This window comes from Ranitomeya imitator, chromosome 1 (assembly GCF_032444005.1).
Source record: "Ranitomeya imitator isolate aRanImi1 chromosome 1, aRanImi1.pri, whole genome shotgun sequence".
NCBI classification, from domain to species: domain Eukaryota; kingdom Metazoa; phylum Chordata; class Amphibia; order Anura; family Dendrobatidae; genus Ranitomeya; species Ranitomeya imitator.
In genome coordinates this window covers 450490516-450515764 of record NC_091282.1, presented here as the reverse complement: position 1 = coordinate 450515764, position 25249 = coordinate 450490516, and the positions used below count along the sequence as shown (strand labels likewise).

At 41.6% G+C, this 25249-nt stretch overlaps 1 protein-coding gene across 1 annotated transcript in view; it reads right to left on the bottom strand.

The window, feature by feature from the left end:
• Positions 1 to 1305: 1305 nt before the first annotated feature.
• UHRF2 (ubiquitin like with PHD and ring finger domains 2) overlaps positions 1306 to 25249 on the bottom strand; it is a 133208-nt gene continuing 109264 nt past the window's right edge. The window contains exons 9-16 of the mRNA XM_069764472.1: positions 23025 to 23129; positions 22831 to 22937; positions 18029 to 18191; positions 17761 to 17898; positions 17377 to 17614; positions 16565 to 16722; positions 15566 to 15664; positions 1306 to 2383 (exon numbers count right to left, since the gene is read on the bottom strand). Of these exons, the coding sequence (XP_069620573.1) occupies positions 2237 to 2383; positions 15566 to 15664; positions 16565 to 16722; positions 17377 to 17614; positions 17761 to 17898; positions 18029 to 18191; positions 22831 to 22937; positions 23025 to 23129 (1155 nt within the window). The 3' untranslated portion in view covers positions 1306 to 2236. The remainder of the gene's footprint in view (positions 2384 to 15565; positions 15665 to 16564; positions 16723 to 17376; positions 17615 to 17760; positions 17899 to 18028; positions 18192 to 22830; positions 22938 to 23024; positions 23130 to 25249) is intronic.

The window sequence follows — 25249 nt, the reverse complement described above, 5'->3', positions numbered from 1 at the left end:
TCGAGGGAGAATATCAGTGGTCTTGTATGTCTTCCATTTTCTAATTATTGCTCCCACTGTTGATTTTTTCACTCCAAGCTGGTTGGCTATTGCAGATTCAGTCTTCCCAGCCTGGTGCAGGGCTACAATTTTGTTTCTTTGACAGCTCGTTGGTCTTCACCATAGTGGAGTTTGGAGTCAGACTGTTTGAGGGTGTGCACAGGTGTCTTTTTATACTGATAACAAGTTTAAACAGGTGCCATTACTACAGGTAATGAGTGGAGGAAAGAGGAGACTCTTAAAGAAGAAGTTACAGGTCTGTGAGAGCCTGAAATCTTGATTGTTTGTTTCTGACCAAATACTTATTTTCCACCATAATATGCAAATAAAATGTTAAAAAAACAGACAATGTGATTTTCTGGATTTTGTTTTCTCAGTTTGTCTCCCATAGTTGAGGTCTACCTATGATGTAAATTACAGACGCTTCTCATCTTTTTAAGTGGTGGAACTTACACTATTGCTGACTGACTAAATACTTTTTTGCCCCACTATATATATATATATATATATATATATATATATATATATATATATATATATATATATATATATATATATTTATTTGACTCTGAAGAGATCATAAAAGACCACTGAAGATAAAAAGCATTTTCTACCAATATGTAGTAACAGGCCACAGTTAATGCAAAACAAGCTTGCAGAACTGATCAGGGTTTGCTAAGCTCAGCAGATATGCCATACCAACGGAGTAAAAAGAAAAATCACTAATGTTGATGCTTCTATTCACTATATAGTGCTCATACATCCTGGGAGAGAAAACAGAAGTGGTTATTATATGTATCTGTCTTCTCGGCTGCCTCTCACAAGTAGGTCAGATTGTTGGCTGTCAGCAATACTGGAGCATTAATACAGCAACATCAAAAGATGCCACAGCAGACTTTAAACCTACACCAGACAGTTGAAAAACAGGGTGGTCAAGAAATGGGTTACTCAGCCACACTGTGAAGTTTTCACCTTTTGTGTGACAAAAACTCAGAATGGGCAAAAGTGAGAAAAAAATGTTTTTTTTTATGGTGTTTTGGGGACCTTAAGAAACATGATCAGAGAACTGGATAAATTACCATATAGGGTTTTGGTTCTTAAGTACTAATCAACAGAAGAAACACGAGACACAAGCCACTTTATGTCAGCAATTAAAAACAATCTTATATAATAAAAAAAATGATATAAAATGGAACATTATTTAGAAAAAAATACATAGAAAAGTTAGAGGACATAGAACAGTCAGCCAAAAACATAAGCAACGGGTCTGAATCATAAAATATTTAATAAGGTATATTTTAGGGAATATACTGTGTATAAAATTTGAGATCACAATAGGAAGCTATTTCAGACCCTCGCCAAGCTATAATCATCAATGCTCTGCAGATTGTATTACCACTGATACAAGGCTCTACTACAGCATACAGCTTGTAAACTAATACAAAAGTGACAATGTATAGAAAAGAAAAATCACTACAGTGTTGCGATTAACTCTAAGAGCAAATAATAAAAAAAAAGTTAAAACACAGATCACGTTACACTAATGTAGCAACAATGCATATATATTGTTCTCATTAGTAGTTAGTAGTCAAACTGCATAATGTAAAAATTATGAAGCAGAAAGAAGCTCACGGTAATGTACAAATAAGCAGCTCTGCTGAAGAATAAAGGAGGGTAAAAAAACAGTAACTGGGAAGAAAGGAAAAGATTACAAAGAATCTGCTGCTCTTTAGTCTAACATCTGGTTGTAACTAAGTGCTGTTCGTGTACACTGAAAGGTGACGACAAGCCTTTGCCCTGCAACGCACTGTGGACTCCTCTCGGCACCGGAGCGAAGATTACTAATGGACCAGGCACAACTTCTGAAGGCAGTGTGTTGCTGAACATCAGATAACCAATTGTTTCATCTCTTCGTCTCCATGTTTTCGTCTCTGTCTTGAGGTAGTTAGATGAAAACAAGAAAATAGCAGGTGTAATCGCAAGGATGCTGCACAAGTTCTTTCAAATCAGTGGCCTTAGCAGGCAAACTACCTTGGATATTGAAACCGCCGAGAGCTGAAGACATGGTGACATGGAGAAAGGTAGCGCTTGAGATCCATGGTGCCTGTTGGTCCACGTTCTTTTTTGTGATTTGAGAAGAATGTCTATTTTTGTTTATAAAAAGTCAAAAAGAGAGATGCTCTGGATGCATAACAAATCATCGGCCTTTGCTGTAACCAGGAAAAAACTGGTCAAGGAGAGTCTGCAGGACCTTATTTGGAACCATACTGTAAGTCTTTCCAAGGTCATAGCGGCATGCTGGACAAGTGTAAACCTCAGCTCGGAATGAGCGCTGCAGGCAGCTCTAGAGAGCAACAGATTAACCATTAGTTGCACAAATAACAGAAAACCATGGCACCATTTATAGTACTATAGAATGCATTGAAAAGGAGGGTAGAATGGAAAATTAAACAGTAATTCCATTATTATTTTGGTATTGTTACTATGGAGATCATTCTATAGTAAAAGTTACAAGTCAGAACTGTTACATTAAAGGGAACCTGTCACCCCGTTTTTTCAGATGCAAACTCGGCTTTGGGAAAATGGCTGCCGCGATCTCTTCTGCGCACGCGCGGCATCCCGCGGCCATTTTCCTGAAGCCCCATGCAGCAGAGCACTCTATCTGCGCACGCGTGGCCCCAGGAAGACGGCCGCCCCCACCGATGAAAGGGATGACAGCGCAGATCGCGCGCTGTGTCTTCACGTGCGCGCAGGGAATTCGGAACTTGGACATGCGCACACCACTACGCCACCAACGGAAAGCTGGGGAAGAAAAGAGCGCTGTGAACACGCCCACCCGACCTGACCAGCCTGATTGACAGGCGAAAACGGCGACTTTGGTAATGTATTTCTCAGCATACATGGGGAATCAGGGTACACTACATACACTATAGTAACGCACAGCACAGGCCCTATTTAACAGTATTTATATCTCAATCTGAAAAAACGGGGGTGACAGGTTCCCTTTAAGGCTGCCGTCACACTAGCAGTATTTGGTCAGTATTTTACATCAGTATTTGTAAGCCAAAACCAGGAGTGGAACAATTAGAGGAAAAGTATAATAGAAACATATGCACGACTTCTGAATTTATCACCCACTCCTGGTTTTGGCTTACAAATACTGATTTAAGATACTGACCAAATACTGCTAGAGTGATGGCAGCCTTATACTAATTTTTTTATACTACCCCTAACAGGTCATGTTTTCAGGATTTCCAGGTCCTTGCTCAATAAGATATTCTGAAATCATTATCTGTTGAGGGAACCAGAAGACTGAGTTGAGAAACACTGGAATAGATTACTTAATGTTCTGTGCTTTTTTAAATTAACCCCTTTACCCCCGAAGGTGGTTTGCACGTTAATGACCGGGCCAATTTTTACAATTCTGACCACTGTCCCTTTATGAGGTAATGACTCTGGAACGCTTCAACAGATCTGATTCTAACACTGTTCTGTCGTGAAATACAGTACTTCATGTTAGTGGTAAAATTTCTTTGATATGACTTGCGTTTATTTGTGGGGAAAAAATGGAAATTTGACAAAAATTTTGAAAATTTCACAATTTTTCAACTTTGAATTTTCATGCCCTTAATTCAAAGAGATATCACACAAAATAGTTAATAAATAACATTTCCCACATGTCTTCTTTACATCAGCACAATTTTGGAACCAACATTATTTTTGTTAGGAAGTTATAAGGGTTAAAAGTTGACCAACGATTTCTCATTTTTACAACATTTACAAAACAATTTTTTTAAGGGACAACATCACATTTAAAGTGACTAAGAGGGGCGTATATGACAGAAAATACCCAAAATTGACACCATTCTAAAAACTGCACGCCTCTAGGTGCTCAAAACCACATTCAAGAAGTTTATTTACCCTTCAGGTGCTTCACTGGAATTTTTTGGAATGTGAAAAAAAATGAACATTTAACTTTTTTTTCATAAAAAAATGACTTCAGATCCAATTTTTTATTATTTTGACAAGGGCAACAGGAAAAATGGACCCCAAAATTTATCATGCAACATCTCCTGAGAATGCCGATAGTCCATGTGGAAGAGAAAACCACTGTTTTAGGGCAGAGCAGAGCTTGGCAGGGAAGGAGCGCCATTTGACTTTTTGAATGCAAAATTTGCTGGAACAATTGGTGGACGTCATGTCATGTTTGGAGAGCCTCTGATGTGCCTAAAAAGTGAAAATCACCCACAAGTGACCCCATTTTGGAAACTAGACCAATCGGGGAACTGATCTAGATGTGTGGGGAGAAGGTGCTTCACAGAAGTTTATAATGTTAAGCCAGAAAAAAAAAAAATTCTAATTTTCCCCACAAATATGTTTTTAGCACGAAATATTGCATTTTCATAATGGTAACAGGAGAAATTGCACCATAAAATTTGTTGTGAAGTTTCTCCTGAGTACGCAGATACCCAATATGAGGGAGAAAATTACTGTTTGGGCACACGGCAGAGTTTAGAAGGGAAGGAGCGCCCTTTGATTTTTTTAAATGTAGAATTTACAGGAATCATTAGCAGAGGTCATGTTCCATTTGGACAGCTCCTGATCTGCCAAAACAGAGGAAACCCCCCACAACTGACCCCATTTTGGAAACTAAACCCCTCAAGGAATGTACTTAGATGCCTGGTGAGCACCTTGAACTTCCATGTGCTTCACAGACGTTTATAACGTTGAGATGTGAAAATAATAACATCACATTTTCCCCACAGAAATGTTTTTTTTGGGCCCCAAATTTTACATTTTCATAAGGGTAACAGGAGAAATTGAACCATACAGCTTGTTGTGCAATCTCTTCTGAGTACAATGATACCCCATATGTGCACAGTACAAAGCACAGAAAAGCATGAGGCACAGTGCAAAGCACAGAAGGAAAGAGGCGCCACATTGGAGATTTTGCTGGAACGGTTTGAGGGCTCACAGAATTTTATACCACTGAGTGGTGAAGAAAGAATAAATTACATTTTTACCACTAAAATGCGGTTTTAGCCACAAGTTTTTACTTTTTCTAAGGGCCAATAGGATTTTTTTTTACAACAACCTGAGGTCCATTTTTTCCTGAGTGCGCCAATAACCTACATGTAATCGGGAAATATTTTTCAGGCACAGTGCAAAGTTCAGAAGGCAACGAGCGCCAGATTTAACGGTTATGGTTTGCTGGTGCCATGACCCACTGGAAAAGCACATTTTTCCCAACAAAATTTTGTTTTAGCCACAGATTTTACATTTTCACCCAAGAAGTGGGTAAAACTGGCACCAAAATTCATCCCACATTTTCTACTGAACGTGGCAATACCTTAGCCATAAGGAGAGACTCGGGAGGAACGGAGCGTTATTTGCCTCCTAGAGCGCAGATGAACAGTTTGCAGACTCCATATACAGAGCCCCTAATTGTTAGAAGAGCAGAATCACTCCACCCCTCAAGTGACACCATTCTAGAAACTATACCCCCTGGGGAATTTATCTACAGGTGTAGTGACTATTTTGACTCCTTGGGTAGTTTCCAGAAACGAGCAGTAATGAATGTTGCCGAGTGAAAATTGACGTTGTAGTGACTAGTACGTTATGCCCAGCCCGTACTTCTGGAGGCATGCACCTATAAGTTAGGTGGGCTCATCGCCTCAGAAATGCCAAACGTGGAAGCAACATGTGGTTTAGCTACACGGTTGGGCTCACAAGGGAGTGGGGCATTTGGATTTGGGAGCGGAGAATTTGCTGAAGCCCTCTATATTTCTGTTAACAGATAACAGTGAAGGCTTTTTAGGATTGAGTTGAAACTTTTATTGGGACCATTTTACATAATGTTAGGGATCACAGTTATCCAGCGCTCTATACTGACCACTTACTTTGGGGTTTCCGTCTAAATCTCGGACGTTATTCAGATGAAACCTCCAAGGGATCCATTCACTATAATGAGGCATCAGAGTTACTCTGGACTCCGTCTGGCCTCTGTTCAGATGTGTTCTTTTCAGAAGCGCACAAAACTGTGGCTGATGGCACGTTAAAATAATCCTTAAAAGATGGACACTGCTTCATTATAGGGAATCTTCCACCAAGGTTAAGTCTGAATCACGTATTTCAGAGATTTACACGGAAACCCCAGTGTAAGCGCTCAGCGCAGGTGAAATGTGAGCCAAGCCTTACTGCGATTTTTGGGAGGCAGAATGAAAAAAATCAATAGCAGGTGAAGAATTGATGTTATTTTTTTTTATGCCGTTCCTCGTGCGGTGTAAGTGATACGGCGACTTTATTCTTCTGGTCGGTGTGATTACAGCGATACCAGATTTATATCGGGTTTATGTTTGGCTGCTGTCACACACTGAAGACACTCGAAGTGCAAAAAATAGTCTTTGCATCACCATATTTTGAGAACTATCATATTTCCATATTTTGGCCCACAGAGTCATGTGAGGGCTTGATTTTTGTGAGACGAGTGGATGTTTTTCATGGTACCATTTTCAGGCACATTACTTTTTTGAACGCTTTCTATTTGATTTTTGGGAGGCAGAATGGACAAAAACCAGCAGTTTTATTTTTTTTTGGGGGGGGGGGGGGGGGAGGGGGGCTATGCCGTTCCATGTGTGGTAAAAATGATAAGGCAGGCTTATTCTTCATGTCAGCACAATTACAGCGATGCCTCATTCATATTTTTTTTTTATGCTTTGGCGCTTTTACACAAAAACTTTTATATACGAAATAATAATTTTTGTATCGCTTTACTCTGACAGCTATAACTTTATTTTTCCACTGATGGAGTTGCGTGGCAGCTTGTTTTTTTTTTGCTGACAAGATGACGCTTTCAGCGGTACAATGTTTATTTAAATCCATCTTTTTGATCGTGTTTTATTCCACTTTTGTTCGTCGGTATGATAATAAAGCATTGTTTTTGCCTAGTTTTTTGCCTAGTTTAAAAAAAAAAAAAAAATTATGGTGTTTTTATTATTATGTTATATATATTTTTGCAGGTATTTTAACCCCTTCCCGACCCATGACGCCACGTAGGCGTCATGAAAGTCGGTGCCAATCCGACCCATGACGCCTATGTGGCGTCATGGAAAGATCGCGTCCCTGCAGGCCGGGTGAAAGGGTTAACTCCCATTTCACCCGATCTGCAGGGACAGGGGGAGTGGTAGTTTAGCCCAGGGGGGGTGGCTTCACCCCCTCGTGGCTACGATCGCTCTGATTGGCTGTTGAAAGTGAACCTGCCAATCAGAGCGATTTGTAATATTTCACCCCTTATAACGGGTGAAATATTACAATCCAGCCATGGCCGATGCTGCAATATCATCGGCCATGGCTGGAAATACTAGTGTGCCCCCACCCCACCGATCGCACCCCCAGCTCCCCGATCTGACCGGTACACTGCTCCGGCTCCCTTCCGTCCAGTGCTCCGCTCCCCCCCGTGCTCTTGTCCGCTCACCCCCGTGCTCCAATCACCCCCCCCCCCGTGCTCAAATCACCCCCCCTGCACTCCGATCCACCCCCCCGTGCTCCGTTCCAGCCCCCCCGTGCTCCGTTCCAGCCCCCCCGTGCTCCGTTCCACGCCTGCCGCGCTCCGATCCCCCCCCCCCCCCCGTGGTCCCCCCCCCCACCCCATCATACTTACCGATCCTGCCGGGGTCCCGTCCCTGGGCGCCGCCATCTTCCAAAATGGCGGGCGCATGTGCAGTGCGCCCGCCGAATCTGCCGGCCGTCAGATTCGTTCCAAAGTGCATTTTAATCACTGAGATAGATTATATCTCAGGGATCAAAATAAAAAAAATAATAAATGACCCCCCCCCCCCTTTGTCACCCCCATAGGTAGGGACAATAAAAAAATAAAGAAAATTTTTTTTTTCCACTAATGTTAGAATAGGGTTAGGGTTAGGGGTAGGGTTAGGGGTAGGGTTAGTGGTAGGGTTAGGGGTAGGGTTAGGGGTAGGGTTAGGGCTAGGGTTTCGGTATGTGCACACGTATTCTGGTCCTCTGCAGATTTTTCCGCTGCGGATTTGATAAATCCGCAGTGCTAAACCGCTGCGGATTTATGGCGGATTTACCGCGTTTTTTCTGCACATTTCACTGCGGTTTTACAATTGCGATTTTCTATTGAAGCAGTTGTAAAACCGCTGCGGAATCCGCACAAAGAAGTGACATGCTGCGGAATGTAAACCGCTGCGTTTCCGTGCAGTTTTTCCGCAGCATGTGTGCAGCGATTTTTGTTTCCCGTAGGTTTACATTGAACTGTAAACTCATGGGAAACTGCTGCTTTTCCGCAGCATGTGCACATACCTTTAGAATTAGGCTATGTGCACACGGTGCGGATTTGGCTGCGGATTGGCCGCTGCGGATTCGCAGCAGTGTTCCATCAGGTTTACAGTACCATGTAAACATATGAAAAACCAAATCCGCTGTGCCCATGGTGCGGAAAATACCGCGCGGAAATGCTGCGTTGTATTTTCCGCAGCATGTCAATTCTTTGTACGGATTCCGCAGCGTTTTACACCTGTTCCTCAATAGGAATCCGCAGGTGAAATCCGCACAAAAAACACTGGAAATCCGCGGAAAATCCGCAGGTAAAACGCAGTGCCTTTTACCCGCGGATTTTTCAAAAATGGTGCGGAAATATCTCACACGAATCCGCAACGTGGGCAAATAGCCTTAGGGTTAGGGTTGGAATTAGGGTTGTGGTTAGGGTTGTGATTAGGGTTATGGCTACAGTTGAGATTAGGGTTAGGGGTGTGGGGGGGTTAGTGTTGGAGGTAGAATTGAGGGGTTACCACTGTTTAGGCACATCAGGGGTCTCCAAACGCAACATGGCGCCACCATTGATTCCAGCCAATCTCGTATTCAAAAAGTCAAATGGTGCTCCCTCACTTCCGAGCCCTGACGTGTGCCCAAACAGTGGTTTACCCCCACATATGGGGTACCAGCATACTCAGGATAAACTGCGCAACAATTACTGGGGTCCAATTTCTCCTGTTACCCTTGTGAATCTAAAAAAATGCTTGCTAAAACAAAATTTTTGAGGAAAGAAAAATTATTTTTTATTTTCACGGCTCTGCGTTGTAAACGTCTGTGAAGCACTTGGGGGTTCAAAGTGCTCACCACATATCTAGATAAGTTCCTTGGGGGGTCTAGTTTCTAAAATGGGGTCACTTGTGGGGGGTTTCTACTGTTTAGGCACACGAGGGGCTCTGCAAACGCAATGTGACGCCCGCAGACCATTCCATCAAAGTCTGCATTTCAAAAGTCACTACTTCCCTTCTGAGCCCCGACGTGTGCCCAAACAGTGGTTTACCCCCACACATGGGGTATCAGCGTACTCAGGAGAAACTGGACAACAACTTTTGGGGTCCAATTTCTCCTGTAACCCTTGGGAAAATAAAAAATTCTGGGCTAAATAATTATTTTTGAGGAAAGAAAACGTATTTATTATTTTCACGGCTCTGCATTATAAACTTCTATGAAGCACTTGGGGGTTCAAAGTGCTCACCACACATCTAGATAAGTTCCTTTCGGGGTCTAGTTTCCAAAATGGGGTCACTTGTGGGGGGTTTCTACTGTTTAGGCACATCAGGGGCTCTGCAAACGCAACGTGACGCCCGCAGAGCATTCCATCAAAGTCTGCATTTCAAAACGTCACTACTTCAATTCCGAGCCCCGGCATGTGCCCAAACAGTAGTTTACCCCCACATATGGGGTATCACCGTACTCAGGAGAAACTGGACATCAAATATTGGGGTCAAATTTCTCCTGTTACCCTTGGGAAAATAAAAAATTGCAGGCTAAAAGATCATTTTTGAGAAAATAATTTTTTTTTTTAATTTTCATGGCTCTGCGTTATAAACTTCTGTGAAGCACTTGGGGGTTCAAAGTCCTCACCACACATCTAGATTAGTTCCTTTGGGGGTCTAGTTTCCAAAATGGGGTCATTTCTGGGGGATCTCCAATGTTTAGGCACACAGGGGCTCTCCAAACCTGACATGGTGTCCGCTAATGATTGGAGCTAATTTTCCATTTAAAAAGCCAAATGGCGTGCCATCCCTTCCGAGCCCTGCCGTGCGCCCAAACAGTGGTTTACCCCCACATATGAGGTATCGGCGTACTCGGGAGAAATTGCCCAACAAATTTTATGATCCATTTTATCCTACTGCCCATGTGAAAATGAAAAAATTGAGGCGAAAAGAATTTTTTTGTGAAAAAAAAGTACTTTTTCATTTTTACAGATCAATTTGTGAAGCACCTGAGGGTTTAAAGTGCTCACTAGGCATCTAAATAAGTTCCTTGGGGGGTCTAGTTTCCAAAATGGGGTCACTTGTGGGGGAGCGCCAATGTTTAGGCACACAGGAGCTATCCAAACGCGACATAGTGTCCGCTAACGATGGAAATAATTTTTCATTCAAAAAGTCAAATGGCGCTCCTTCCCTTCCGAGCCTTTCCATGTGCCCAAACAGTGGTTTACCCCCACATGTGAGGTATTGGTGTACTCAGGAGAAATTGCCCAACACATTTTAGGATCCATTTTATCCTGTTGCCCATGTGAAAATGAAAAAATTGAGGCTAAAATAATTTTTTTGTGAAAAAAAAAGTACTTTTTCATTTTTACGGATCAATTTGTGAAGCACCTGGGGGTTCAAAGTGCTCACTATGCATCTAGATAAGTTCCTTGGGGCGTCTTGTTTCCAAAATGGGGTCACTTGTGGGGGAGCTCCAATTTTTAGGCACACGGGGGCTCTCCAAACGTGACATGGTGTCCGCTAAAGAGTGGAGCCAATTTTTGATTCAAAAAGTCAAATGGCGCTCCTTCCCTTCCAAGCCCTGCCGTGTGCCCAAACAGTGGTTTACCCCCACATATGAGGTATCAGCGTACTCAGGACAAATTGGACAACAACTTTCGTGGTTCAGTTTCTCCTTTTACCATTGGGAAAATAAAAAAAAATTGTTGCTAAAAGATAATTTTTGTGACTAAAAAGTTAAATGTTCATTTTTTCCTTCCATGTTGCTTCTGCTGCTGTGAAGCACCTGAAGGGTTAATAAACTTCTTGAATGTGGTTTTGAGTACCTTGAGGGGTGCAGTTTTTAGAATGGTGTCACTTTTGGGTATTTTCAGCCATATAGACCCCTCAAACTGACTTCAAATGTGAGGTGGTCCCTAAAAAAAAAGGTTTTGTAAATTTCGTTGTAAAAATGACAAATCGCTGGTCAAATTTTAACCCTTATAACTTCCTAACAAAAAAAAATTTTGTTTCCAAAATTGTGCTGATGTAAAGTAAACATGTGGGAAATGTTATTTATTAACTATTTTGTGTCACATATCTCTCTGGTTTAACAGAATAAAAATTAAAAATGTGAAAATTGCGAAATTTTCAAAATTTTCGACAAATTTCCGTTTTTATCACAAATAAACGCAGAATTTATTGACCTAAATTTACCACTAACATGAAGCCCAATATGTCACGAAAAAACAATCTAAGAACCGCTAGGATCCGTTGAAGCGTTCCTGAGATATTACCTCATAAAGGGACACTGGTCAGAATTGCAAAAAACGGCAAGGTCTTTAAGGTCAAAATAGGCTGGGTCATGAAGGGGTTAAAAAAAGTTTTAACTTTTTTTTTTTTTTTTTTTACTTTGTCCCACTATGGGAAAATCATTTTTTTCAGGCTGATTGTTCGAACAGCATGGTGATCCCCATGCTGTATAAACTGTCAGCTCTACACTGACAGGGAGAGTTGCTGATCATGCACTGCACATGATTAGAACGTTTCCTAGCTCTGTTGACCCGGATGTCGACATGGCAACGATTGGGACCCCTGCTTCACGCTGCAGGGTCTCTGATCGAAAGGCAGAGGGGCTGTCACCTCTCTGCCGGCTTCCGGAATGTTGCGATCGCAGGCAGCATTGTGAAGGTTAAAGTGCCGGGAGCGGTGCGTGACGGCTCCTGTTACTTCGTGCAAGGTGTCAGAGTCACCCGTGTGAGCGGGGGATTGAAATGACGTAATAATCCATACCAGGTCAAATTGGCCCAGGGCATATGGACGGATTATTACGTCTGATGTCAGAAAGGGGTTAACAAAAATGTCAGATGGGTGATTTGAACACACTTTTTTTTTTTTTATTTTAAGTGCGTTGGTTCCCTTTAGGGTACTTGAACTTGCAATCACTCGATCAGAGGTACAATACCCTGTAATACTTCGGTATTGAAGTCTATTGTGTTTTTAGTTATCTATTAAGGATAACATGACAGCAAGATTTAGCACCATAAAGTTTTGGAAGTACTGTATAGACCCCCTGACGATTGTAACAATAGCCTTATTATACATGTGTTTAAATACACTGCTCAAAAAAATAAAGGGAACACTAAAATCCCACATCCTAGATATCACTGAATGAAATATTCCATTTGTAAATCTTTATTCATTGCATAGTGAAATCTGTTGAGAACAATAAAACCTAAAAATGATCAACGTAAATCACAACTAATATCCCATGGCGGTCTGGAGTTGGAATGATGCTCAAAATCAAAGTGGAAAATTAAGTTACAGGCTGATCCAACTTCAGTGGAAATGCCTCAAGACATGGAAATGATGTTCAGTAGTGTGTGTAGCCTCCACGTGCCTGTATGATCTCCCTACAACACCTGGGCATGCTCCTGATGAGGCGGAGGGTGGTCTCCTGAGGGATAACCTCCCAGACCTGGACTAAAGCATTTGCCAACTCCTGGACAGTCTGTGGTGCAGCGTGACGTTGATGGATGGTGAGAGACATGATGTCCCAGATGTGTTCAATCAGATTCAGGTCTGGGGAACGGGCGGGCCAGTCCATAGCTTCAATGCCTTCATCTTGCTGGAACTGCTGACACACTCCAGCCACAAGGTCTCGCATTGTCCCGCATTAGGAGGAACCCAGGGCCAACCGCACCAACATATGGTCTCACAAGCAGTCTGAGGATCTCATCTTGGTATATAGTGGCAGTCAGGCTACCTCTGGCAGCACATGGAGGGCTGTGTGGACCTTCAAAGAAATGCCACCCCACATTACTGACCCACTGCCAATCCGGTCATGCTGAAGGATGTTGTAGGCAGCAGATCGCTCTCCACGGCATCTCCAGACTGTCACGTCTGTCATATGTGCTCGGTGTGAACCTGCTTTCATCTGTGAAGAGCACAGGGCGCCAGTGGTGAATTTGCCAATCCTGGTGTTCTGTGGCAAATGCCAAGTGTCCTGCATGATGTTGGGCTGTGAGCACAACCCCCATCTGCGGACGTCGGGCACTCAGACATCGTCATGGAGTCGGTTTCTAACCCTTCGTGCAGACACATGCAAATTTGTCGCCTGCTGGAGGTCATTTTGCAGGGCTCTGGCAGTGCTCCTCCTGTTCCTCCTTGCACAAAGGCTGAGGTAGCGGTCCTGCTGCGGGGATGTTGCCCTCCTACGGCCCCCTCTAAGTCTCCTGGTGTACTGGCCTGTCTCCTGGTAGCGCCTCCAGCCTCTGGACACTACGCTGACAGACACAGCAAACATTCTTGCCACAGCTCGCATTGATGAGCCATCTTGGATGAGCTGCACTACCTGAGCCACTTGTGTGGGTTGTAGGGTCCGTCTCATGCTACCATGAGCGTGAAAGCACAACCAACATTCAAAAGTGACCAAAACATCAGCCAAAAAACATTGGTACTGAGATGTGGTCTGTGGTCCCCACTTGCAGAAGCACTCTTTTATGGAGTGTGTCTTGATAATTGCCAATAATTTCCATCTGTTGTCTATTCCATTTGCACAACAGCATGTGAAATTAATTGTCAAACAGCGTTGCTTCCTAAGTGGACAGTTTGATTTCAGAGAAGTTTGATTTACTTGGAGTTATATTCTGTTGTTTAAGTGTTCTTTATTTTTTTGAGCAGTTTATTTGCTGCATAATTGAAGTTTAATCTCGGTCCTTCTGTCCCCAGAGTAGTCACTAATCTCTGTACATCAGGGGCACAATGCTCCCCAGCATGATTGATAAACCAGAGTGCGCAGAGAGAACAGGGAGGAGACACAGAGGGATGACTCGAGCGACCACGCTCCCGGTCTGGTCAGGGGACAGAAGCGCCAACAATAAACTTCAATTTTGAAGCAAATAAATACATTTATAATAAAGAGATAGCTACAAACATCATTACAGGGTCGATACAGCACAAGTAACATTTTGTGGGAGTAAATCCCGCTGTCATACTCCCTTCAATAGAAGAGTGCATTATTTTGGTATTGCAGTCCATTGTGTTTTTAGCAGTGTATTGAACCTTTGATCATGTGGAATACAGGTTCAAGTACCCCAAAGGGAACCAACAAATGTATAAAAAAAAAATAAAAAAAAGGTCTAAATATTAAAAATATATATATGAAGTTCAAATTCCCTGTATTCCATTTTTATAATTAAAAAAAGCTACCAGTAAAGTGTAACCATACACAATGTTTTAATTTTTATGTCATAAATCAATACTGCACATGAAAATACGAAACTTTGTAACATATCTTTTTAGAGAAATTCGATACTTTCTCTGCCAAGAGATCATCAATTTTCAAAATTCTCAATTCTCGGGTAAAATCTGGATTTAGTGAAGACAGATTCTAATCTTACATTACTACATTACTGAGATGGCAGTTGTTTCTGATTAGCGTCTTACTCCTCTAAGGAGAATCTTGAGGCAGAGCAAATCCCTTCTCCCCCTCCCGTCTTCATAGAATCTTATGAGGAGCAACTGCCATCTCCAATCTCATAAATGCAATCTGTCTTCACTAAATACAGATTTTACCCTAGAGTTTAACCCCTTCATGACCTTGGGATTTTCTGTTTTTCCGTGTTCGTTTTTCGCTCCCCTCCTTCCCAGAGCCATAACTTTTTTATTTTTCCGTCAATATGGCCATGTGTGCGGCTGCTAGACATGCTGAATACATGTGGGGATTCCCTAACAAACAGGCAACCCCCACATATATACAGGCTGCCTAGCAGCCGCAAATCATGCAGCTGCGGGGACACAAACACAATCTCCGAGCACGCCCAAAATACTCAGAGAACACCTGAGCATGCTCGGAAAACCCGAGCAATGAGTATACTCGCTCATCACTAAACATATCACAAAGTTGTTTCTTTTCATGTGTACTAATGATTTATGCAATAAAAATTAAAACGACTATTACTCTAAGTAATCTGACACAGGGCTCCTTACACTTTGTGGAAGTATATTTTGCTGTAAAGCTCTCTTTAGGTCTAGCATTTTTAAGCATTTGCCAACTGCCGTCATTGGGGGATATTAATGGGCCTAGATGCCACAGTCGCTATTTCCTTGGCAAGTAAGGGGTAAATTACCATCATAGCTAGCTACTACCTCATACAGCTCTTCGGCTTCCTACTTAAGAGATATTTTAGTACACCTTTTTCTTTGAATGAGTCAACCACAACGTACTACCAACATGTTCTGGTTACACATATAAAAGAAATATAAAGATCACTCACTTTGCACACATTGTGGAGGCATGCCGTTGTGACAGGTTGAAACACCAACTCTTGACAGCAGATACACATGAATGTTTGTTCAACTCTCTTCAGAAAATTCTAGAAAATTAATTAGAATTTTTGTTTAATATGTCTCAATAGCAAACGTCTATAGCAAATGATAACACAACTATTTTACATTCTTTGATGCAAGTTTTGCCTCCAAATACCCCTCAACTAGAAGGGAACTTTGCTCCATAGCCAATTTCAGAAAGCCATACTCACTATTAATCCGGGGTCACATTATAGCGTGTAGCACACAATGCGGGATACCAATGACACTTGGCTCAAACTCTGCTGCGAGGAGAACTGTTAGTGCTCCGATCTGCTCGCATGATAAAGTAGTTTCTCCCTCTCCTCCACTGCGGACATGTGCCGTAATCCCATTGCTCTCGGGTGACATCTGTGTGCAGTCTGATGTTTCATGCACGCACCCATGGACTTGTATAGGCGAGTGTGATCCGATTCTCACATGCACCCACGGCATGTTGTGATTGTTTTCTCATGCCGTATCGGCATGACAAAATAATTGCAAGATCTAAGCACTGCCATAGAATAACTAGTCCGAGACCTATGCAATGTTTTATCGCATAGCACTTGGCCATGTTGTACACACTTTTGAGCAAGCCCTTAGAGAGGAAAGCATGTGGAAAAAGTAGACTTGCATGATTATGTCATTTGAGGGAAAACAGTGAATCTTGTGTTAATGCTTTAATGACTTATTTGGGGGCAAACCTCCAGTATCAATGTATTATTAATTAATACCATACTGATAGATTATAAATGTAGTTAGGGTAAGGTCAAACGTGGTGGACATGATGCGGCTGACAACTGCTAAAGGCCAGGTACTCTGGTGTTTTCAAATTGCTGATTAAACATTTGATTTCGTTTACAGGGGCAACATCTGTACAGCCATAAGAGTCGCCTGAAACAAAGACGTTTTCCAAGTTTTACACTTACTGGACCTTCCTTGATAGAGGAAAGAACTTCGTCCCAAAGCTTCTGGTTAAGGGAATCCTCTTTAATGAGCCAATGCTGTTGTTCAGTGAGCTGAAATGCTTCACCTCCTTCTTCTGAACGCCTAATCAATTTGGGTGGTACAACCTCTTCTACATCATCTACAATAAGAAAAACAGCTGTGTTGAGTACTATTTTAGTCACTGGTGAAACAGTATGTGCTTAACTGTAAAAGCTGTGAGACTGAGACAGGATGTAAGCTCTAATATTAGATGGGGTTTGAATATAGTTATCCACGAGGGTCTAGATGAGGGGACATGCTGGAGTGATACTCCTAATTCATGAAGAGGTGCACGACTCTTCATGAATCTGGAGCATCTGATGAGTGGCGTGTGCCACGCCAGAAATCACACTCCAGTAGGAGAATGGAATGAGATTTTTGGAGTACAGAACGCCACAGATCGTCACGAATTAGACCAGTTGAGGTGTCCTTCTCATTTCGGCGAAACAGGAAGAAACGGTCATGAAAAAGATAAAAGTCACAACATTTAGATGCAAATTCCGCGTTTTATGCTAGAATATTGGCATAAAAGCTTTGAGGAATCGGGCCCTGTATGTTGGCTGTTGCTAATTGTTGAAGATCATCGAGGGATTTCTTTAACTAACATATCGTAGTAAGTATAAATGTATAACAACTATATCATCCACTGTATGCTTGAGATAGATCTGAAGCTAAAATGTTACTGGGTGAAAGACAACTTGTTTCTCCATAATTATTTTAGAATGTTGCTTCTAGATTTTTTTTTTTTTTTTACCATCCTCAGTAGGTCTTTTCTGGCTTCCATTGCTTTGAGTGCTGCTGTGTCTGGAGCTGCTTCGGGTAGAAAGGCTGTGTTGATCTGTATTTTCTTCTTTGTTCTGGTCCCCAGCACCGCTTTGGGGAGTCTGACTGATGGGGCTACCTGGACTACTTGGCTCAGATTTCACAGGCTGCTTCTTAACCTTATCTTTTTTCTCTTTGTTAGCCATTGCCTCCAAATATCCTTCTGGAAACTACATGAAATGCAAAAGGATTAAAAACGTGATTTTTAGTGCCCATACATTGTAGCCAGAAATTACTAACATGTTTAGCATAGATGAGCTGTAACTACACAAGGCAATTCCCTCAGGATCTTAGCGGCACACACTGCATTTCTTACCTGCAAGGTTAGTCCAAGTTTCTTCGAACGTTCTGTGCCTTCTGGTGTCCATGGAGCAGGTTCCATATCATCCCTTCGTAAGAGATAGCGCCAAACCAGGAACCCACACTTGCCTATTTCAGGCCAATATTTCACCACCTAAATGAAAAAAAAAACAAACTACCTATTCAGCACTATTCAATTTGTTTCCTTTAGTTTCATTATTACAATAAACAGAATATCTAACAAGAAGCCTAAATAAGGAAGTTATTCCTCCGATGTGGAAGACCTTGTAAATGCCATCGTATCTGTTGCCATCTTCAGGGGCGTATTTGCTGATCCTACGACCTTTGGAGCTCCGCACAACTCGGACAGGTTTTCCAGCTCTCCAATTTTTAGACTCTGCTCCATCTTTATCATTCAAGGCTGCATCACAGTTTAGGGCCAGGGCCCTACAAGATTATACAAGGTGAAAGCACATCAGTCATTGTAATCTTTAGTTCAAGTGCCTAATGCAAAAACAAAATGAGCCATGGCACCTTGAGCAATACCATTTACCTGCAGATATATGGTAAATCTGCAAGTACAGGTTAAACCCATGGCTAACTTACTGGAGGTGTGATGGAAGAAAAAAAAAAAGTTACGGTATGTTGTACCAGCAGCAGCTCACATCCAGTCATCAGGGTGTGCAGGGAGAGATTAGTCATTGTCCAATATAGTTAGCGTGGCTGTAACCACTCCCCAGCGCTTTTACTGACTGCCCTGAACACACACACTGCAAAGCTTGCTGTCAGTCAGTGTGCTGGGGAACGATTGCAGCCACGCTAACTGACTGAAAGCCAGCAACAGTGGGAAGAACAAAATGTAGTTTTTATTCTATAGAAGCTCTTCCAGTATCCTGGCTAACCAGGGTTTAAACATGATTTACCTGCAGATTAACCCTTTATCTGCTGGTAAACGTCGCTACTTGGGGTGGCAGTTTACCTTTAAAGGGAATCTGTCACTAGGATGAACCCTCCTAAGCCATCTATATGTGCATAAAGGTCCTAGAAGGTTGAGTAAATGATATCTTGATATCTGCGATCCAATATCTTATTCCAGTGAAATCCACGCTTTTCTTAATATGGAAATGAGCTGGTAAGATCTATGGGCCGGGCACGGATCTGCATGAGAATCTGCCTCCAGAGCATATTTTAAATATGTCTTATACTGGTAACAGCCCCTTTCCATTTACAATAATCTATGATGGCAGAGTCTCATGCAGATCAGTTTCCGGACCATAGATCTTAACAGCTCATTTACTTATAAGAATTTCTCTGGAATAAGACAGAAGATCGCAGATATAAAGGCATCTTATTAAAGTTTTCACACTTACAATACCATATAGACGACTTAGGCGGGTTGATCCGAGGGACGTAAAATGTAACTAAAATATACCTTGAAAAGGGTACCATTTATCTACTTATTGAATACCATAAACTATAGTTACGGTACGGGAAGTGTTAAGCCTATCACTCATAAATTACATATATACAAGATACAAGGTTCAACTGGTTTCTGTAATCGAGCAGATTATTTCCAGTGAAAACTTGTTGATTGCAAAGTTTTGAGTACAGTATACCATGTATATTTCACCAGAGTGCTACCCACAAGGATATAAAAGTAATCACCAGAATTTACACAGTGCAATATTTGTAATATAGGTTGTAGTTAATGCTTTTACGTTAAATGCTACTATTTAAATTAGGATTTGTGAATGCAGTCAGTGATGGTTGTCTGCATGTCCCTTGATAGACAATAATATCACACAACGTGACTGTCTCGTCCAATGCAAAATATATACTTTGTAAGCACAAAGTTATGGCCATTGTTGCCTGCATGAATTCTTTCAAATGAAATTGTGTGTTACTGGTTAAAACAGACTTATTGGAATAAAAACAGACTTACGTATATTGATACTAAATTGCTACAGACCTCAAACTCTGGTGAAAGACTATATAAACATAAATGGGGTCTTGATATATAAACAGAAAGAACATTTAGACTAATGGTTAAAAAAGGACCTTTCACGATTTTGACCATGATAAACTGTCCACATCACAGAATAGTGGCTGAGCTAAGAAAAAAAACTAGTATTTTTTTCTAATTTCTCTTTTCTGTTGTGGAGATTTTGGCTTGTAAAGATTAGGATATAATTTATTATGAGCCCAACTGGGCGTTGGGGAGCGTACTGTATACCTTGCATGGCATGGACCAATTATAAGCCATCTTGTAAGGTATAATAAAAAATAAGCCCTGCTCTCAGACCTAATCTTTGCAGCTACTGTGTATTATAGATCAGAGATGAGTGTGATTATAAACAGATCTCCTCTCACAACAGTCAGTGTGTGGGGAGAGAGACGACAGCAGAGCTAGATGTCATTACAAACATATCTGCAACTGCAGCTCTCCTCTCACCCCACTGATAATATCATGAGAAGAGTTCTGAAAGTATCTGCAATCACACTCCGCTCTGCTATATATTCTCCCTCCCCCATACTGACTGCCATGATAGAAAATGTGGAAGTGTTTGTAATGACACCACTCTGATCTATACTACACTGCCGCTGCAGAGATCAGGGAAGAGAGAATACACCTCATCAGAAATGCTACTCAAGTCAGGTACTGGAGTAACATTTCTGGGATAAGATACATGGAAGTAAGTTATGATGAATCCAGTGGGCATACTCTGCCACACCCTCTCTTTCACACATGCCATTTTGGGATAGCTGGCTGGGACAAGTGTGAAAATATCAAATTGTTCATGACATTAACACTTTGATGAATCGGACCCTATATTTCATTCAACTGTGCAGCCAATATAGAATGATGTTGCAATTTTGATAAGCTAAAACTGGTGAAAGGTCTTCTTTTATGGGGAGAAAGCTGTGCCATAAAGTATAACATAAAAAGTGTAAAGTCCGTTTGCAGTTTTACCTAGTAGCATGTAAGATAACAAAATCCAGTGAGACGGGGATTCAATGTACAATACAATTCACTTATTTGCATTCAGATGCAATACTTTAGGCAAAACGGATTACATTTATATGTGTTGTCATTCAGCCTAATTCCTGCTGAAGGAGTATTTATTGAAGTATATGTGTGCTCTAGTATTGTAATATTTCTGTTGACCTCACAGTAAGAAAAATGTAATATTGCCCTGCAACCAAAATTGATGGTGCACCCTCGCCATAAACACACACCCAGTGCTATCATACACTGTGAACTTACCTCAGTTTCACAGCACTTTTCTCATTTTAATACCTCTCAATTGTGTAAAGTGAAACTATTGCACAGCAAACAAAAAGTACACAGAAAAAAAATGAACACCTCTCATTACAGCATACAAGGAATTAAAGATAAACCTAAAGTAATATAATGTAAAGTAAATTAGATCAACCCAGGTGAGTAATGGTACATGCACACTCCGTACTTGCAGCTGAAAAATCTCCTACAGCTGAGTGTTTGCAGAAAAAAAACCTGCATTTTTAATGTTTTTTTCCCCCATTAATTTGAATGCAAAGTGCTGCAAAAACACTCAAATATCCGATATGCTGTAGATTTGAAACTGCTTAAAAAAATAAAAATGGAGATTGAATGAGATTTTTGAAATGTCATCCACACTATGCTGGTACAGCGAAACGCAGTTTTTTTTCATGGCAAATGCGCAACATGTGAAAATACCCTGACTGATGTTTAACAATGAACTATTGTCTTTGTCAAGGCCACAGGCTCCACGATTATGGGCTTTAAAGGAACTAGCGATGTTATACAAGACACTGTCATTACGATGTTCCAAAGGCCATCATGTATATTAGCTGAAGGGATTCAGTGGAACAAGACATCTCACTGACGTGTAAAGAACCTCCTGACTATCCTGACAGATGATGTTATGGACGACAGTGATGGGGCTGTTAGATTTTCTATTGCACATCATTTTAATTTTCGGGGGAGATAAGCAGTCGGAAGAGGTGTCTGGCAGTGGCTTACTCCTCTCTCCTTGCTCAAGCCAAGCTCATACGTGTATGGGAAAGTGACGTCAGCCTGTCAAACGAACATTCGGCCAACAGTTATCTTCTGTATATGGCCAGGCTAAAGGTACCTTCACACTAAACGACGCTGCAGCGATCCAGACAACGATCCGGGTCGCTGTTTCGTCGCTGGAGAGCTGTCACACAGACAGCTCTCCAGCGACCAACGATGCCGGTAACCAGGGTAAACATCGGGTTACTAAGCGCAGGGCCGCGCTTAGTAACCCGATGTTTACCCTGGTTACCATCCTAAAAGTAAAAAAAAACAAACACTTCATACTTACCTTCCGCTGTCTGTCCCCGGCGCTCTGCTTCTCTGTACTGGCTGTGAGCACAGCGGCCGGAAAGCAGAGCGGTGACGTCACCGCTCTGCTTTCCGGCCGCTGTGCTCACAGTGAGTGCAGGAAAGCACAGCGCCGGAGGACAGACAGCTGAAGGTAATTTGAAGCGTTTGTTTTTTTTTTACTTTTAGGATGGTAACCAGGGTAAACATCGGGTTACTAAGCGCGGCCCTGCGCTTAGTAACCCGATGTTTACCCTGGTTACCAGCGAAGACATCGCTGAATCGGTGTCACACACGCCGATTCAGCGATGTCAGCAGGAGAGCCAGCGACCAAATAAAGTTCTGGCCTTCTAGCCCCGACCAACGACATCACAGCAGGATTCTGATCGCTGCTGCCTGTCAAACTGAACAATATCGCTAGCGAGGACGCGGCAACGTCACGGATCGCTAGCGATATATCGTTTAGTGTGAAGGTACCTTAAGTAGTCAACATTCACTCGTGTGGCTATGAATGAATAGAGATTTACAAAGGAACAGAAATAGTCCTACGCTTTTCATCCTTATCACTTGGCAAACAATATAGCCATAAAATGAACTGTAAACAAGCCCTAAACTAAAACTAGCAAAAAACATACAATTAAAATCGACGTTTACGAAGGTGTATTAGATATAGTTATCCATAGTATTGGAGAAATGCAAACCAAATAACACAACTATAAGCTCCTGAAAGTTTCTAACCTGTTCATATGAGTCAGCGTTTGATCAAAAGAGTGCTCTCCAATTCTTTTGTTGCCAGAAAGATCACGGCCACCACTTCCAGTGTAAGTAAACTCATCCCCTCGGTCCTAAAAAGGGAACAAAAATATGAAATAATTCAATATTCTGCTGATATTCATCTCCATGATTTTAATCCAGAAATGCAAAACACACACCACTTCATCTTCAAATCCACCAGCTAATACCAGAGAGTATGCACCATCATTGCTGCGCCCATGAATTCCACCAACGTGAGGACGATGAACTCCAGCTTCACTGACCTGAAAATGTAACATTTGAAAACAGTTATAGTTTGACAGTGGTGCTTAAAAGTTTGGGAACCCTTCAGAATTTTCCATATTTCTGCTTAAATTTGTTCGGAAACCAAATCAGATTTTCACACAGGTCCTAAAAGTAGATAAAGAGCAAACATTTTTAGCTTTGGTCGCCATTTTCAGAGACCTGTAACATTTTCATTTGGGTGAAAGAGACAAATTGCAGCAACTTCTTCCAAAGACAGCACAGCGAGGGGAAGCCATGTTCTTTATTCACTTTTTAGCTCATATAGACAAGCTTCAGCAACATGGACGACATTATATTGAAGAGCTGAGCTGTTTTGATCTGAATCAATCTCTGATGTGAGGGTAAAACACTTGCTACAGAGCTCTGGATGATGTTTTTCTGTCTCCCTCCCCCTGTTCTCTTCCTTGCTCCTCACTCCTCTTCCCCATTTTGATAAAGTACAATGGGATATGTTACTTCACACCTGACGTCTCCCTTCTGTACAAGAGGGTCATTAGCTACTATTGCGCTGTGGATACGTTTAGAAGGCAGGTGGAAGGGAAGAAGTGACAGAGTGGTGAAGGATACTGATTTCTCAAGTAAGACACATTGCAAACTTTCTTTTATTTGTAATGTATTATTAATTTACACAAAGTTTGTTGAAAGTAGCGTTCCATTTTAAAGGGAGTCTGTCAGCTAAAACAGCCTACAAAATTCCACATCTTCACTCAGATGCTCAGTGGCGCTGTTCCACCCACAGATCTTCCATGCCCCACCTCCCTCACTGGTGATTGACAGTGCTGGGTTATCCTGAGCTTTCTCTCCAGATGTTGAGCACCTCTGTACATGATTCTCAATTGTTAGTAACAGAACTAGCCACACCTTATTCTCTCTCTATGTAACAACCCCCGGCGAAGCTGGAACCCTAATTCCAGAAGGACCTGAGCATAGACTGCAATCATCCATCCATTGCTATACACGCTTGATTAGCGTTTTTCCTTTCCTTCCACAAACTGTTATGTGAGTATCGACATTATTCCAGCTGCCTTTTCCTCTATCCTTACCCAGACATACAAACTCATTGTAACGCTGCTACTCTTTTTTTTCCCCAAGCCATTCTACCTACTAGAGGTACAGCATGTGACTGCGGAGATCACTGGCTACAGTGGTCACATGTTGGCAGCCTATATACAGGAGCGGGCTACCAGAATATCAGCTCCTGATCTGTGGCAGATTGAAGTTGTGTTTTTTGCTTGCTGTATTTCTCTATACTGGTAATGAATAGGCACCTATATAGTGCAGCTCTAAAGAACTGAAGTACATCTACACAATGTCGATGTACAGATCCTAGGGTCCTCAAAACAAATACATATGCATACAACATTCTTAATGCCTCCAGAATGAGGATTTTTAATACCTCCACCTTTTTGCTACCAACATTCCATGGTCAACTTCCTCTGAAAATGAAATAATAAATTTAATAGAGGCCACACAAATAGTAATATAAGATCATGCTTTTACAATAACTTTTTTTTCGAAACCTGAACCCCAAGGCACTCGTTAATAGAGAAAATAAACTGATATAGTGAGAATATAATGCATTACTCCCTGATGATCTTTTATAGAACAAAGACGTGTCTATGTTTTCTACCTTAAAATTAACCGTGCTTTGGCACTAGTTCCTCATACAGCACAATCGTACCTGTTTGTTTTTAACATTCAGGAACAGTTTACTTCAAGAGCAAATAATTGTAGGATTCAAGATTCTGGTATCCTACCCTTATATAGTGAATGCAATTTATATTAAAAATAATATATCGTATATACTTGAGTATAAGCCGATCCGAGTATCAGCCAAGACCCCTAATTTTGCCACAAAAAAACTGCGAAAACGTAATGACTCGAGTATAAGCATAGGGTGGGAAATGCAGCAGCTACTAGGTAAATTTTAAAAATAAAAATAGATACCAATAAAAGTAAAATTAATTGAGATATCAGTAGGTTAAGTGTTTTAGAATATCCATATTGAATCAGGAGCCCCATATAATGCTCCATACAAAATACGCCCCATACAATGCTGCATAAAGGTTAGTAATGGCCACATAAGATGCTCCATAGA